This window comes from Ooceraea biroi, chromosome 3 (genome assembly GCF_003672135.1).
Source record: "Ooceraea biroi isolate clonal line C1 chromosome 3, Obir_v5.4, whole genome shotgun sequence".
Classification (NCBI taxonomy): Eukaryota; Metazoa; Arthropoda; class Insecta; order Hymenoptera; family Formicidae; genus Ooceraea; species Ooceraea biroi.
The window spans coordinates 11,404,253-11,420,370 of record NC_039508.1 but is presented as its reverse complement, the minus strand read 5'-3'; the positions used below and the strand labels follow the sequence as shown (position 1 = coordinate 11,420,370).

General features: G+C 42.9%; 3 protein-coding genes across 4 annotated transcripts; all 3 read right to left on the bottom strand.

Moving 5' to 3' along the window:
* Positions 1–3,838: 3,838 nt before the first annotated feature.
* On the bottom strand, positions 3,839–9,091 carry LOC105277000 (ATP-dependent RNA helicase DHX33). The gene is made up of 8 exons (XM_011335102.1): positions 8,181–9,091; positions 7,318–7,642; positions 6,867–7,159; positions 6,491–6,723; positions 5,816–6,166; positions 5,314–5,512; positions 4,817–5,093; positions 3,839–4,329 (listed from the first exon to the last, which is right to left on the bottom strand). Exons 1-8 carry the CDS (start codon positions 8,414–8,416, stop codon positions 4,147–4,149), a joined length of 2,097 nt encoding a protein of 698 aa, XP_011333404.1. The 5' UTR covers positions 8,417–9,091; the 3' UTR covers positions 3,839–4,146.
* Positions 9,092–9,187: 96 nt separating this feature from the next.
* On the bottom strand, positions 9,188–12,840 carry LOC105276999 (major facilitator superfamily domain-containing protein 1). The gene is made up of 7 exons (XM_011335100.3): positions 12,413–12,840; positions 11,277–11,553; positions 10,757–11,173; positions 10,348–10,659; positions 10,150–10,262; positions 9,822–10,060; positions 9,188–9,712 (listed from the first exon to the last, which is right to left on the bottom strand). Exons 1-7 carry the CDS (start codon positions 12,552–12,554, stop codon positions 9,668–9,670), a joined length of 1,545 nt encoding a protein of 514 aa, XP_011333402.1. The 5' UTR covers positions 12,555–12,840; the 3' UTR covers positions 9,188–9,667.
* A 1,411-nt stretch (positions 12,841–14,251) lies between these two features.
* Positions 14,252–15,922, bottom strand: LOC105276998 (chromatin complexes subunit BAP18). Of its 2 annotated transcripts, none has more exons than XM_011335098.3 (4): positions 15,643–15,922; positions 15,359–15,450; positions 14,774–14,872; positions 14,252–14,699 (listed from the first exon to the last, which is right to left on the bottom strand). In XM_011335098.3, exons 1-4 carry the CDS (start codon positions 15,658–15,660, stop codon positions 14,399–14,401), a joined length of 510 nt encoding a protein of 169 aa, XP_011333400.1. In that variant the 5' UTR covers positions 15,661–15,922; the 3' UTR covers positions 14,252–14,398. The 2 variants fall into 2 exon arrangements, with proteins under 2 accessions (XP_011333400.1, XP_011333401.1); XM_011335099.2 differs by having other exon boundaries at positions 15,534–15,670.
* Between the last annotated feature and the right edge of the window lie 196 nt (positions 15,923–16,118).

The following is a 16,118-nucleotide window of genomic DNA, read 5'->3' as shown; positions in this document are numbered from 1 at the left end:
CTATCTAGATCCCACGACACATCCTGCATTATCTTAATAACACACCTGTGACGTCACAAACGCTAATTACGCGCCGGAATCATAATTAAGAACGTTGAGTGATCCCCAGAAACAGATGTCCCCTGCTGATGGAGACCCATCACGAATGAATTTTTGATGCCACCTGTTGCTACCGTTGTCTTTCGCCGCTCAAGTCCTCTTCTCTCTTGATGATCGGCGTGGCACGACTAGTACAACGATTATTATGCAATTCATATCGTAATAATAATCACGATGACAATATCGGAATAAAACGAATAAAAGTTTTGCGAAAAATAATTACCGGTACGACGGTATCATAAAATGGCGGTGGAAAAATAAGAAATAATACCCCGACATTTTATTATGCGTTTTTACAGACGTACCTCTCTTTCTCTCTCTTTCATTAAGCTTGCTCAACTAATAATCATAGTGCTGGAATTACTTCGGTGTAAATATGCATACCGTAAAAATAGATGAGCTCATTAAGACCCACGTGAAGCTATCACAAAAATGATGAAAACGCAAGAAATTCCAGATCTCCGTTGTGGTAAAGAAAGGCTCGCGTGTGAAAGGGTCAAAGAACCGCGGACGTAAAAGAGGAGCTGGATCAATCGCGCAGAGTAACCGTAGGCGGTCGTAAAGAAGAATGTGCGGAAAAAAAGCGCGAACGGGGATATAAAAGTGCTGGACGACACGCCGCAAAATGGAGGCGGTTAATTATGCAGCTGACCGAAATACGCGAGAGGCCCTTTCGTTCATTCCGCTCGTGTTACCCTCGACGCGTCTCGGCGGGGATCAGCGCTTGATCAAACGCGGACGGAGTTTGCTCCCGTGAAACGAGCTCCGCCATTCAGCCTTCTCTCGTCTGCGAGTGTACTTACATCGCCGTGGTGACATCAGGTCAGCTCATCCGTAGAGAGAAATTCATTATTAAAGTACCTCTTACGTGCCCTCACAAAGGGCTCCCTGGTTCCGCCGGGGGGAGTGACTGCAGCCCGGGGGGGTTGTAAGAAGCTGCGGAGAGGACCATCAGTCCCAGAGACGCGCTTCTCCGAGAGGCAAGTCGAGACGGAAGCCTATTTTCGTCCGCTTTCAGGCGCGCTTATCCGGTATCTCGCGATTCTACGTCGCTCTATTCATAATGAGAGCAAGATCACCCCGTTCTTGAGCGTGCATTCCTGAAGAGAGCTCGATATAGCGGCCAGCGAGCAGAGTCGGCGCGCATTCATAAATATTTAATTCTTAATCACGCCGGATAGCGCGGTCCCTTACCCTCCCGCGCCTGGCCGAGCGATGGATCTCTTTGCATAGGTGGAGTAGAGAGAGGCTCCGGACGATGGATGAAAGGGGGATGAAAGATCCTCTTCCCCCTTTCACATTCCGCCCCGTGGCGGCGATTATGCGAATCCTCCGACGCGTCCTCGGCGCCCCGGAACGCGTTCCGGCTTCCGCGCGTTCTCGGCACACGCGCGGCACTTTTGTGATACATATTGCACGAGAGAGCCGCAATTACGATAGTAATCTCATCCGGTTTCGTATGATTTATAATCCGCTTGTCTATATGAACGAAATTACATGCACACATGAGCTTGATGAGAGCGCTTCTCGTCTCCCTCTGACACACCAGCTGCAATTCGGCGGCCGGGTTGTCCGTGCGTAACGCGCGTCGCGAAAAGCTGCATCAGCGAGATGCCGGGAACTGTCGGCAGCAGTTTCACGTGAATCGAGAAATTTATAATACGCTTCTGTCTATATAAAGATCCAAAATAAATGCGCGCATGAGAGCACGGAGCGCTGTGCAAAAGCGCTTTCGAATTCTCGAGCGTTTCAGATTAAAGCCACAATTTTAGCATTACCCTTCAGGCGTTTCCACGCTCTCGCTGCTCACATTATCCGACTTTGGATTAATGTTAAAATGCGGTAAAATTCAGCCGCGTAATTAAAGATTTACAATAATGTAAACTCGTTAATAAATATTTTGACTAAATTCTAATTACTTTCCTCCTTTGCAAAAAAATGCGTTTAAACGGAAACGTGAAAAATGAGCGTTAGTCAAAAATTAATATTAAGGACTGATGAGGAAATCTTACTCAGATGAGATCCGTTGGTACCATCATCAGCTTGTGCGACAGCTTCGAATACAATTTTCCTCGTGAAGAGCAAGACTGGTAACAGCTATCTCAGCGTCTACTGCGAGCTGGGAGGAGGAGGAAGGAGAATCCAGGAAGGAGGTATAATTCGATATGACCCCGACGAGCAGGCATGCCATATAACTAACTCCGTGACGATTTAATCCTATATCGGATCCTCTCTATATCGGCGAACGTATTCCGTAGTCGCTACTAAATCGGGCTGGAGGGATAACCCTGGTGTACAGGATTATAAATGTACGGAGCATGTATCTTCGAAGGACTTGGATGCAGCAAATCATGCGTGTCAGGGAGAAGGGATTCTTATCTAAAAAGCAAATGAACTTAATTAGACTCTGTGATATTTTGAAAACAAACACACACATTCTATCTCGAGTGATATATTCTCCGTTTTAAAATATGCATATTTTAGGTCTTATATATTCAATAAATATCTTATATATTCAACGGATCGTATATTTGATGTTAACGCAGGTGACTGCGAATTTCTGTCCGTGTAATTGCAAGCGCTGTAATTATCAAGATGTAAAAAAGAGTCAATTTGTCTTTCTAAAATATACAATCGGAATGTACAATAACTGTTTTAAAATTTCTATTTTGCATTTTTGTGAGGATGCCGATCCTTTGATTGCGTTTACTCCTCTGCTGCAAAAAATGTACTTTCATGATAACGAACAAAAACTCTCTTTCACAAATCTGACCTAAAATACTCGTCTTTCGCTGAAATTCATAGGGCTGTATGAATAAAACAGCAATGGATACTCCGATACGCTGGATGTGAGGATGCAGAAATACTGAAATTTTGACTTGATGGAAAAACGATGACCACGAACCGGTTGCGAAGCTACACGTTCAACTGCGCTCTCTCTCTCTCTCTTTTCCTCTCTCAGGTCTAACGATCAACTTGTACGCTGCAAACTCGGTATCTCCCTCTCCGCTGGACCCGTAATCACTCCGATACGCAGAACGCGAAAGGGGGATGCGATAAAAATGCCGGGCAAGTGCGCAGCTATGAGCGTAACATCCCCGTAACATCCGCTGATAATTTACCTGCAATTTCGCCGGCGCGCATGCACCAAACTTCGTTTCGCGGTTAAACTGCCCCCGTAAATACCATCAACAAGTATTAAAAGAGTTCCGTTCCGTTAGGTTCCCCGGAATCCCGATGAGAACACTTCGCCGGATTTCTTCGCCACCGCACCCGAGGGGTTTCCGACGCAGACCAGAAAGCTACGACCTCGCGAACTCGCCGGGTCTTGTCGATACGCATTCGTTAATTTACCGTAACGGTGAACTACCGTAACCATATAATCTTTCGCTCGCTCGTTGCTAGATCCAAGCCCACACGGAGTTTCTCCGCTTTGGGGAACAAGGAGATGTACATATAGAGCAAGCGGAGTGCGGTTGTGGCAGGAGCCAGGGATAATGTGCACTTAGACGTTGAGTGCGGGTGCATCTTCGCTTAATTACGCCTCTATGTAAACTGCATGGATATTGGAAATTGTTACGTGTAAGGAGACTGGGAGGAAGAGCGAGGGGGTGCCTCGCTCCCGTATTGAATCGGGTGAAGCGAAAGACGAACGAGGTTGCTAGACACGCACGTATGAGCGCGAGAGTACATGCGGTGACAACGCGTGATTAGAAGTCAACGCATCGCACACACAGCGTATGCAATAAAAAATTTTTATTAACTAAATTTAATAACAATGCTTATCTCTCATAAAGTATACAAGTGGTAGAAAAGCGATCCTCCCAAGGCGCACGATTCACGATAACAAAACTGCCAACATGGTCTAGAGCCGAACGGAATAATCGAGATCGCTCATCGACAGCTCACCGACATCATCTCCGTGATTGCGTTATCAATTTTTTAATAATCATCGTGTCTGCTCTGCTTCATCCTCGATCAGTCCCAGTTCACCTCACGTCAACAAAAATAAGTTCTGTATAAATAACATTGCATAAAAAAATTGCGTCAGTCATGCTGCCTCCCGGGGCCGGTGTTGTTCTTTTGTGTCAACCACGCCGAGTCGATGACAGACAGCCCGCGAAGATAACACCTCCCGGTGGCCACGATCTCCGTGAACAGCAGTAATGGCGGTTTCGTACCATGTAACGTCGAAGAAGGGTGTATAGTTACCGGCTGCTTCGAGTACACCTAATGCCAAACATGTAATATGATTAGGCGAGATTCTCTTTGCTCACTCGCCTATGTAGCAAACTCGAGCGAGGTTCAAGCAGCCACAAGTCGACGAGCAGGAATGCAGAAGCGAAAATGACAGAATTTAACTCCGACATGTGTATATATATATATATATATATATACATACACACACACACATATATATATGTACCCCGAGTATATCTGCGTCCATCAAATCTTTATCATTCAGCTAAAAGTGTGAAAACGAAAACGAGTAAAATGAGCGAAAGAAAATTATAAAAATTATAAATGAATAAGATTGCTCTCTGATTTCTAATTCGATCGCAGATTCAGATTCATCGGAGGCTAATTATATCTTAGACTTTTTGCAAAAGTTGCATCATAGATAAAATCTGCAATAACGTTCAATGCACCACGAGAATAGCAGCTGGAATAATATAATAACGCAGAAATAACATCGTAAAACAATGTATCTACTCACCGTGACGTACGTCTGATCCCTCTGCAGCTCCGCCAGATTCTCATACAATCCCTCGAGGAAAGCTTTTCTAAGTTGCTTCGTATTCGTTCCGCAGCTCGCCTTCTCCAAATTCGCACGTTCCGCCAGCGCCGCGAGCTGTTGCCTCACCTCCGTCGCGTACTCGAGATTTCGATGGTGCAAAAAGTTCTCGTGACACCACACCTTCTTCTGCGTAACGCTTTGATATGCACGGAACACATTCAGCAGCATTATGTGATCTCCCTCGGGTGAGGCAAACCTGCAAGCCCGCGCAAACACGGTTACTCGGTAACATTAATTTACTCGGTCAATCGCAAACGGTAAAATGAAAAATTCGTCTCATCGTGAATAGAAAAAAATATTTATTCGTACAAATTTATCGTAATTTTATTTGACTTTTACGAACGTACTTTTTCCAGCATTACTCGCGCTATTAAAATCCTAAAACGATCCTAAACGGATTACAAGCAGGAACGTACCGTGAGCGTGCATTGTAAGCTTGCTCTCTCTTGGAGGGTGGGTCCATGAAAATCGATTCTCCCGATAGTAAAGCAATAACCGTCAGTGCTTCCTCCAGACACCTGTGTTCCACCGACGCGAGGATCACTTTGGTAAATCGAGGGTCTAACGGGAACAATGACATCGTTCGGCCGAGTGTGGTCAACTGCGGCGGAGATCCTTTGGAAGAAACGATGCAAAAACTTTACTGTTTCTATCGAAATGACTCTCGTTACCCATGTTACATCTAATATAATGAACATAATAAATGTAATATAATAAAATAACCGTTAATCAATTTTCTTCTTTCGAGTTTTAATTTTAACATGAGAAAATCTTTACTTTCTCCTTGTTTTAAAGAAAACTTTCTTATTTTAAAACATCGATAAAACTTGATAAGGTGTATATTATTTTCGAGCGAGTAGATGTACTCAGAGAGGCATCTTGTTTCGCGAATAAACGAATACTAAAAAATTCTCCTACCTTTAACCGCACCCAATTTCTCCAAACAGCTCACGGCCACGTCCACGCCTTCCTTGGGCGGCTTGTCCATGAAATCGAAGCTGGTGATGTCGACGCCAATAGCGAGCAGTTGAAGAGCGACTCCCGCAAGGGAGCACCTTTGAATTTCTGGTATTGGCATCTCCTTCATCTTCTCGAATTCGTCTCGGGTGTAAGTCCGGTAACACTTGCCCGGCGCTTCTCGAGCGGCTCTGCCCGTTCTCTGCCAGGCCTGTGCCTTCGAGACCTTCTCGATCCTCAGTACGTCCAGCCCTGTCGTCGGGTGATGCGTTCTCGCCTTCACAACACCGGTATCGATCACGTGGCGAATCCCTAAAAATTTAAATATCTTATTAAAAGTCTCGCAGGTTACATCTTAAACGATCGCGAGTCCAGAAACAGTTAAAACGGAGACTCTTAAAGCGTTAATGCTAAAAGTTGAAAGTAAGGTAGTTAATGCGCATACAGTGTATGCGTCGTTCTCTGTTATTACCGCGCGAGATATTTTATAAGTTTTATAAAACTTGAGACTTCTTTTATCTTTATAATTGTTCGAGATTTCATAAAAAACTTTTATGCTAATAAGATGTATGCTCTTATAATCTTTATCTCGAAAATTAAGATAATAGAGAAAATGGAACGAGAGAGTGCACGTACCGCCGATCGTGACGGACGTCTCTGCGACGTTCGTCGACAGTACTAATTTGCGCATTCCTGGGACTGAAGGTTTGAAGGCCTCCAATTGCTGATGAGTCGGTAGAGCGGCGTACAAGGGAAAAACTTTCAGAGACGGGTACCCTTGTCCTTCTATCTGTTTGGCCACTTGTCGGGCGGCTACTGTCGCGGCTTCAATCTCTTCTTGACCAGTTAAGAACACCAGGATGTCCTCGCTAGAGGGAATAAGAATCAAAACTAAAATAATATACCAATGACCTCGTTACGCAGTGACGCAGTCCACTTAATTTGATTCGTGCTTCATTTTTTGTTACATTTTATTTCTGCGGTTTCGCGGTAGAATCGCAAGTGTACTCACTTGGCGGGAGCCTCGCGATGAATTTGAAACGCCGTGACCAGCGCGGCAAACGCATAATCCTGCTGTGAGGAGGCCGCGTGGAAGATCCTCACGGGATGCTGACGGCCCTCCAGATATATCGCCGGCGCCTGGAAGTACTCCTTGAACTTTGCGGGATCCATCGTCGCTGACATGATCAAAAGCTTCAAGGGCGGCAGATTCTTCAACTTCCTCATATTCTGCGCACGTCTCGCCACCCCGAACAGGACGTCGGTCTGCACGGATCGCTCGTGAGCCTCGTCGAGTATTACCACCTGTTGCAAATTTAATAAAATCGATTAGATGACAGCAAATAAAATTACAGATATTCCAGAAGTTTTGATAAATTTAATGCTCGCTCTTCATCGCGTTGATTTCACTCGCGCACCTAATAACGCCTGTTAATGTAATGGTAATCGCAATAACTACGTACTGAGTAATCCGACAGGATTTCATCGGTCATCGCTTCCCGCACCATCATCCCGTCCGTTAGGTACTTGATCCTCGTTTGTTGAGAAGTGCAATCCTCGAACCGGACGCAATAGCCCACTAATTTTCCCGGCTTCACCCCTTGCTCCTGGGCAACTCGACGTGCTATGCTCACCGCCGCTATCCTACGCGGTTGCGTAATACCGATGCATCCAGACGTGCCGGCTATCCCAGCCTGAAGCAGCAGTTGCGGGATCTGCGTGGTCTTACCGCTGCCGGTCTCGCCTATTATAATTAGAGTGCTGTACCGACGTATTTCTTCCAGTAATCTAAAGACACATGGACAATTGCTCGATTAAAATCACCGATTTCAGTAATACTATATTATAAAAAAAATAATAATAAAAATCCAAGAATTTAATGTCTCACGATGAAGTGAATACTGACCAAGTTAGTCATACGAGAATATGTGTGTGCTCCCTTGTTTTGAAATTTGAATATTACAAAATTATAAAATTTAATAATTTAATTATTAAAAATTATCAAATTATAAGTTGAACATTTCATGAAACATTACGAGATCAGTTTTAATTCTCTTGAACGTTTCAAAGTTTATATTTTATATTTTTTTAGAAGTTTTAATATCTTTTTAGTATTTTTTAAGCATTAGCGCTCTACCTTTTCGACTACTACAAGGTAGATTAAAGTAATCTACATCAGATAACGGCTTGTAACAATCGGTAATTCGCCATATGCGATCATGTAATTACCGCGGGTCGCTCACGCTGACACTTTCACGTTCATTCTCGCGCATGATGCTTATTAAAGGTACATGAAAGAGAGACTTATTTTAATCATGGAGCTTACCTCTTACGAAGCATATAAACAGGCAGCGATTTTCTCCACTGATGAAGATTGATGGTCGATTTGTCGTTGTTCTTGATGGTATTCGCAGCCGCGTTGCACTGGCTGTCTGCAGTGACTTTTTGTACTTTGCTGGATGAATTCTCACCGAAGACCACGGTGCTGGGCCGCTTCAGGCCCAATTTCGACGCTTTTCCCATCGCGTTGTACTTGGAAATCGCGTCGTCGTGAACCCTCATCTCGCAGATTCACGTGCGTGAGTGACGCAGACCTACGACGAACGCCACTTGCTGCAGCACGATGAAACACAGTTGAGCACGTGTTGCGCACTACAGCTGTTTCGAGCAGTTTTTTCGATGCCTCTAGCGAAGAGTCTAGTAACATCGCAGGGTGCACAGTAATCCAATAATTTTCTTCATTTCCTGTTAATTAAAATAAACTTTGCAAATGCAACGAAATAAAAAAATTTACACTGTAACGTAAGCTGAGCTTTCTCCTGAATTTTTTCCACTTTATTCGCATTTTCTCAACGCATCGTACGATCGTACGATTGAGACCTCACTTTCAATCCGGCGTAGTGAAACCTCGTAGCGGAGGTTCTTGGAACTAATGAGACGTAAATCGATGAACGCACTTCCGATAAATGCAAACAAGAATATCGAGATATTATTATTTGTCACGTCTGCCCGACATGTCGGTAGTGTCAATGTGTTAAATAGGATCATGATTTTTTTTAGTTTCATCTAAATGACTTCATCCTTGATCCCTTTTGAGACAATAAATAGCAAATTGCTATTCTGTGGACGCAGATATTACGTTAAATTAAATGAATTTTAAATTTAATTTTACTTTTATGTTAAATGAATTTTAAAAATTATACACGTGAGATTTAATCGAAAATTTTAACAGATTCTGGAGTATGTAACGTCCCACATCGCGACGTACAAATAAAGTAAAAATCAAATTAACAGGACTTGTTTTTTTTTACTAAAATAATAGAAAGGCAAGAATCAGATTGAACATTCATTCTTTACAACATTACATCAAGATATGTTACAAGATACATTACACAAGATATTAGTATACCTTATGGATTAACAATTATATTTCCGCAATTTTTATTGTTTTTGTAAATCAGAGGTAGTGAATAAATCTGAAATCTATCGTCATCATTCGTAAAGAATAAATTATGCAATCACGAGTTGTATATTAAAAGTTTCAATCATGTAAAAAAAAAGTACATATATAATACAAATTGTCTAATATTATGTATAATATCCTAATCGGCATCAATCGAGACTATTAAAGAAATAGCTTACCTCCATTGTTAAAACACAAGATCGAACGCAATTTTGTTACGAAATTATCACAGATCAAGCTGTGTGTATAACAGGAAGACACAGTGAGCAGACACTTCAACGAGATTTAAAAGCTCTACAAAAGCTTTACACACCTATTGGTATTATGAATTTGCAGCTAAACAGAGTGTATCATCGTAATGGTCGATGAATCGGAGTTATCGCGTGCGGTGGAACCTGGAAAAGAAAAAAAGGAAAAATTGCAGCCACACAATTTAATTTGATTTTTAATATAATAAATATAAATATAATAAATAAAAAAAATGACATAATATCCATAATTTACCATTGCACCAATGCGAGATAGATAACGGTTTCGTATGCTGATGTCAGACTGCGGTTGCATAAGGCTGTCCGCCGAGAAGTCCGACGTGCACTCCGACGACAATAACTTTTCTCGCTCCAGACTCTCGGGCGTGCATCGGATCGCCTCGTACCGTTCCCTTTGTCCCGGTGTCATGTTGAGATAACCACCGCTCGTTGCTACGTCCGACACCCAGATTGCGCCGGCCGTTATCAGCGAAACTGTCACGCAGCGCGATATGTTACTTGTCGAATTTATTCGATATAAAAAAACGCCCTTGACTATCAAGTTCGCTCGATGAGATACTCACTCCAGAGCCAACCGAGGAAGAACATCTCCAGCATCAAATACCCTCCCTTGTCGACGATTATGCCAGCTAGGATCGCGACTACAGCTAGACCCAAGTTCTGTACAGCTTGGGCTCTGCAAAAATGGATTATCAGTAACTTTTGACATCCTTGCGCCCAGTCCAGTCGCATCGACAATCGATTGATCAACCGACGCTTACATTCCATAGGCAGTGCCTAGTTGATGCTCGGGCGTGACAAGAGCGATCAGAGGCCACAAGCTGCTGGCAAGCATCGAATACGCCAGTCCCATGAGCACCATACACACGTAGGGATTTAAGTAGGTAAACGCGAGCAATCCGTGTGCAACGATGGTGGCGCAAATACTAATGAACACCCATGATACGTTCTTGCCGGTCCTGTCGACTAAATAGCCCAAGAGGGGCGACGCGATCGCCGATATCGAGTAAACGAGGGAGTTCACTGTATTTGCGGCAGACGGCTCGAACTCGTACTTCCGCTCGAAAAATACTCTAAAACGAAGAGGAAAAAAATTGACAGAATATTAATTCTCAGGTGAAAAATAATTTCGTGCAATAAAAACTCTCGCGTCATCGGACTTTTACTTACTTTCCCAGAGCGATGAAAGGGAATATCGCGACGTAATAAGCGATGCAGATGATCGCGACCAACCAGAAGATCAGCTTGAAGTCCTTGACGTCCTTCAAACTGACTGTTTGCGGCTCCTGCCCCTCGCCTCGTCGAAGCAATCTCTCCGCCCGCTTGTCCATCAGGCCCAATATGCAGGCGCATATCATCGACATCACGCAAGTGCCAGCAGCGAGGAAGAGAACTATGCCGATGCACTGCGGCCCTTTATAGTACTGAGACACGTAATTGTATACCGGCTCCATCACGAGGAAGTTTACGGTCGACCCGACTCGCGCGAAGCTCAACTGTAGCCCGAACACCATGTTCAATTCTTTGCCCTTGAACCAAAGGACTGCGTAACTATTCTGGGCAACTGCTAACGACTCCGCCCCAATTCTGCAAGAGGGATATCATTGAAATGGTCTTTCATATTATGAAATAACCGACACGAAGCGATTTGTAAGATATAAATATAAGTCTTCGCTAGGAGAGAACGTACCCAAAGACGAAACGACCAAGCATCATCAGCCAAAAAGCATCGATCATGGCACCAGTGGCGAAAATAATCTGGCCGATCAGTGTGAGTCCCATATATATCACAGTACCTAGTCGAATTCCAAACACACTGTCCAGCAAGAACCCACCGATGAAGCAGAGAATAACATTCGGCCAGGAGTATATGGAGTATAGGAGAACGAATGTACTCGTCGACATGTGTAAGTCAGCTTTAAAATTATCCTGTAATGCTCCAGGATTGTCAAAGCAAAAATATGATCCTGAAATGAGAAAGAAATATGCACACGTTGAAATTATTGCTGAGATATTGTCGAGATAATATTGAGAAGGAAGGTGGAGAAGAAGAAATCTAAATGAAGATCAGTAAGATTGATAAATTAATTAGATTGATTGGATTTGTTAAAGGGAACGCTGAATATAGTTTCATCAGTAAAGACATGCATGCATAATTTCATTGTATCGCGAGTTCTAACTATTTACACAAGATATAGGAAATTTCTATAAAAATGTCACGATAAGCTATACAAAGAGCATTCATGATATGCCTTATCTAAGCAGTGTCAAATCTTTTTCTGATTAGTAGCAAGAAAACATACAAAAAGAAAAAGCTTAGATAATTTTGCGTAACTTCCATTTAGCCAAGCAGTTTTTGCACTAAACATCTCTTTCAAACATTTTAGAGACAGTTTAATCATGAAAAATACATTTTTATCGTCAAGCTACAACGAAACATTTTTTCAAAAATGCACAATATAAATGCTACTGCATTTCATATCGCAGATAATTAATTTCCCAACTCTGAATCAAACATATTTTATTAAATAACAAGTTACGCAATTACAATTTAACATTGAACACCATACGTGTGAGACAAAATTAAATAGACAAAGTAAACAAGAAAAAAACAAATTAAACCCTTTCAAGATTTAAATCATTTATCATTTTTGAACAGTAAACCGCTCAAAAATATGAAACCGATCTAAGCAACAATGAGGCGCGCTATCTCTCTTCTGACAATGATACCGTTCCATAACGTGGAACAGATTGATAAACAAGATAAACGGAACCGCCGTATAAACCACAGAGACTCCGTGAGACTCGACTCGCGTAGATGCCTACCGAATCCGAGCAGACACATGAGCGCCAAGCCCAGGAATCGGTACGGTGCCTTTTTGGGGCTGCAGCATCCTTGCAGGGCTATCTCGTCCTCGGATCTGTCGAGGGTGCTCCCGGAGCTTCCTTCCCCTGGGCCTTCCTCCATATCGCCGTCGCGAACTGATCACTTCGTTGTCGCCGTCGAACGTCAAAACCACACAACCACCAGGATCGGATTCAGGCGGTTGTAACGAGCTCGCACGATTCGTGTCGTCTCGTGCCTTTGTCGTGCTTCACATCGCACGATCACGTGCGCAACGACACGTACACTCGACGCAACCAGAACAGTGAACACCAGCGGACTACTCGGAGTACTTCGCACAGCGTGCGAGCAATCCCATTGTTGACTAATCTGTCAACGGCATGCAATGCGTCATTTACTAGTGCCATGTGCAGTCGTTGCAGCGCGGATTGCACTTTTTGCCCTGCAAAGTCCCTAGGGGAAAACTGGCGGAAGGAAGAATGGACGGGAAATGAAGTAACTAGCCTTCTCAGGAACGTATGCTCAGAGAGAAACCTGAGAGCGGCCACCAGCCTCCTGACGTTTGGCGCCGCCTGACAGAGTGGACGTGAACTAGTTCGTTACGCTCGGTAATGATACGAGTGAGCATTTTCCAGCGGTACGGAAAGTACATACCATGAATAGCTGCAATTTGGCGCGAAGCGCGGTAGTCCAGTGGCTAAGCGCGAGACTCGTATTTTGCCATCCGCGCAAGTTGGGTTCGAGACCGAGTTGTGATAATTTTTTTTTCGGATTTTTGTTTCTTTGTGTTTGCATTATATTTTTTTATTATGTAAATAATGATTTATTATGTTTTATTATATTTTGAAGGTGTATACGTATATAATGAGACATAAACATATACATTTAACATTTGTAAACTTTTTATTTATTTATATAGTTTGTATACTGTCGAGTGTTTATTTATTATAAAATTCTGACATAACTGTACAGTGTTGCAGATGGAAAATTTATATAAAAGCATAAAAAACATAAATGCTTTTATATAAATTTTCGTCCGCAACACTATACAGTCATAGGCACAGAGGTTGTGACACTTTTTTTTAATGAGTCAGAATTTTATAATAAATAAACACTCGACAGTATGCAAACTATATAAATAAATAAAAAGTTTACAAATGTTAAATGTATATGTTTATGTTTCATTATACATATACGTATACCTCCAAAATATAATAAAACATAATAAATCATTATTTACATAATAAAAAAATATAATGCAAACACAAAGAAACAAAAATCCGAAGAAAAAATTATCACAACTCGGTCTCGAACCCAACTTGCGCGGATGGCAAAATACGAGTCTCGCGCTTAGCCATAGACTATCGCGTTTCACGCCGAATTGTAGCTATTCATGGTACTTTCCGTACCGCTGGAAAATGCTCACTTTTAGATGTAAATTTCTCCGAAACCAAGGCTCATACACCCAAACCCTCGAACACGACATTAATATTTTTACCTTCCCTTTCGGACGCACTATGACTCGTTCGAAAGTAGAGTTTACATGGGAAAGCTTCCTTATGAATAGTTTGGACACGAATCATGTATCATTACCGAGCGTAACGAACTAGTTCACGTCCACTTTGTCAGGCGGCGCCAAACGTCAGGAGGCTGGTGGCCGCTCTCAGGTTTCTCTCTGGTATGCCCCATGAAATCTAAAAAAATGGGCGCTTGGCACGAGAATTCTATGCCAAGTAGCTCTTTTCATGATTTTCCATTTTTCATATCCTGAATTCGTACGGTTTCGTATGGAGAAACGTTGATACTGACGAAACTGTGCGTGGATTTCCATGTATTTATTGTAAAAAGATAACTTATGAGCTTATACTTAAGTCGTTATCGTATCGTAGTTGAGAAACTTCCAATGATCGATGAACAATTAGATAGTAAGAAATGGATTCGTTATCGATAATAATCGTTTAGCTAATTTAACTGCTAACTTCCTCAGTAGGTCCCTCCTCGAATTCCAATTTGACCTGACACTCCTCCGGTAGGCCCTCGACGTCCACCTCCGTCTCGGGCGCGTTTAGCATGTTCAGCGTGACTTCCGCCGATTTTCCCATCAAGCCTTGGTTCCCCGATGTTGACTGCTGCTTCGCAACCTGCTGCTGCTGCTGAGCCAGGGTTGCCTGCTGCGTCTGCTGAGGCAGAATTGCTTGTTTGGTTGGCCTGACGGTCATTCCAGCCTCCTCGAACGCCTTTTTCTTCAGCGTAGTACGTATTTGCGTGCTGGAAACAACAGCAATAGAATCGTCATGAGACTTGGGCCGAGACTGGCCTCAGCGGCAACCTTTGAAACTTACACCGTCCGACTCTTGATGTGCGCGCTTATTCTCTGTAACTCTTCGCTGAAGACTCTTACTGACTGACGAAGCATCTCAATGTCCTCATCATTCCATTTACTATGCATCGAGAGAGATAGAAAAATTATGAAAGAGAGCACAGAGCCTGCAGTTATACAGGATGACGCTCCTACATTGTACATGACAAATTTACCAAAAAAAGATTATTAATAAAAGTGCAAGAAATGATATGCTTGATGATATGGATGATGTCTCTATATTTCTCGTAGTTTCAGAAATGATGAAGATCTCGTGAATAAAGTTCCTTAATAACGACGCTGAGAATTGTCGAATTAATCGCGAAGTGGGCACCATCGGAGTGTCATCCTGTATTAAAACACATTTCACCACAATAATCATGCTTCCTTGATCATCCCATGCAGAACCAGTGACCAGCGACTGCTCGTACAGCTTAGAAGGCAGGATTATTCGCAGTTTTTGCTCGGGTGACGCTAAGACTAGAAACTTTTGTCTACTACTACTTGTAATCGCACGTGTTTCCTCGACTGCGAGATAGTGCTATAGATGATGATGTCTGTGATTTACCCCGCTTGCGAGTCCGACGTTGGGTGCAGTTGCATCGTGAGCTCCCCCAGCTTGTTGAAGGCCACGCCGGCTGCGGTGAAAATCTCAGCCACCTACAAGTAAACGGGACGATAAACACAAGCGTGCGATTTAACGCCGGTCGTGGGTAAACACAACTTCTTTGATATATTACGACCATCGTTTTACGATCCATTTCTATTACGAGCAATATCACAATGTATACAGTTAAGACTATCTAAGCACAAATGTTAGCCGGAAACCCCGAAATCATCAGCAAGTGTCACCTTAGTCGCAGAGCTCATATCGTTATTCTTGTGTTTTACTCTCGGTTACGGTTGGTGTGTTAAAGATCTGCACTGTAACTCGAGAGAAGTGAAGTTAGCACTGAATCGAACGGCAACTACTCTTGCACGCGCGGCAAAACGTGTCCACGTAAATCGTGATGTGGGGAATACATGTATTATTTTCCCTCTATTTACATCCAGCCTCGTCTTGACTAACGTACGATATATCACGAAACACCTTGTCAACACACGCCGCGACTGGCTCGGACGAATTAAACTTCCATGTCGTACGTCTTAACTGCGCCGATAATGAAGGAAGCTTCCTGTCCGAGCATCGATAACTGACAGTCGCTATCTCGCGTCGATGTTGCGATTCTTTATTATAACTTTACTTTGGATAATTGTACGTACTACTTTATCGTCATAATTTTTTAAAGACCTTGGAAATTTCAAAGAAAATTATAAATAATTTGTTT

Coding starts and splice junctions, on each gene's coding strand:
- LOC105277000 (XM_011335102.1), bottom strand. CDS start 8,416: ATGAGGGTTCACGACGACGCGATTTCCAAGTACAACGCGATGGGAAAA. Junction 6,167..6,490: donor GACGTCCGTCACGATCGGCG/GTACGTGCACTC, acceptor TTAAATTTTTAG/GGATTCGCCACGTGATCGAT. Junction 5,094..5,313: donor GCTTACAATGCACGCTCACG/GTACGTTCCTGC, acceptor GCGGGCTTGCAG/GTTTGCCTCACCCGAGGGAG.
- LOC105276998 (XM_011335098.3), bottom strand. Junction 14,873..15,358: donor ACGTCGGACTCGCAAGCGGG/GTAAATCACAGA, acceptor CTCGATGCATAG/TAAATGGAATGATGAGGACA. Junction 14,700..14,773: donor CACATCAAGAGTCGGACGGT/GTAAGTTTCAAA, acceptor TGTTGTTTCCAG/CACGCAAATACGTACTACGC.
- LOC105276999 (XM_011335100.3), bottom strand. CDS start 12,554: ATGGAGGAAGGCCCAGGGGAAGGAAGCTCCGGGAGCACCCTCGACAGA. Junction 11,554..12,412: donor CATGTGTCTGCTCGGATTCG/GTAGGCATCTAC, acceptor TTCTCATTTCAG/GATCATATTTTTGCTTTGAC. Junction 10,660..10,756: donor CCTTTCATCGCTCTGGGAAA/GTAAGTAAAAGT, acceptor TCTTCGTTTTAG/AGTATTTTTCGAGCGGAAGT.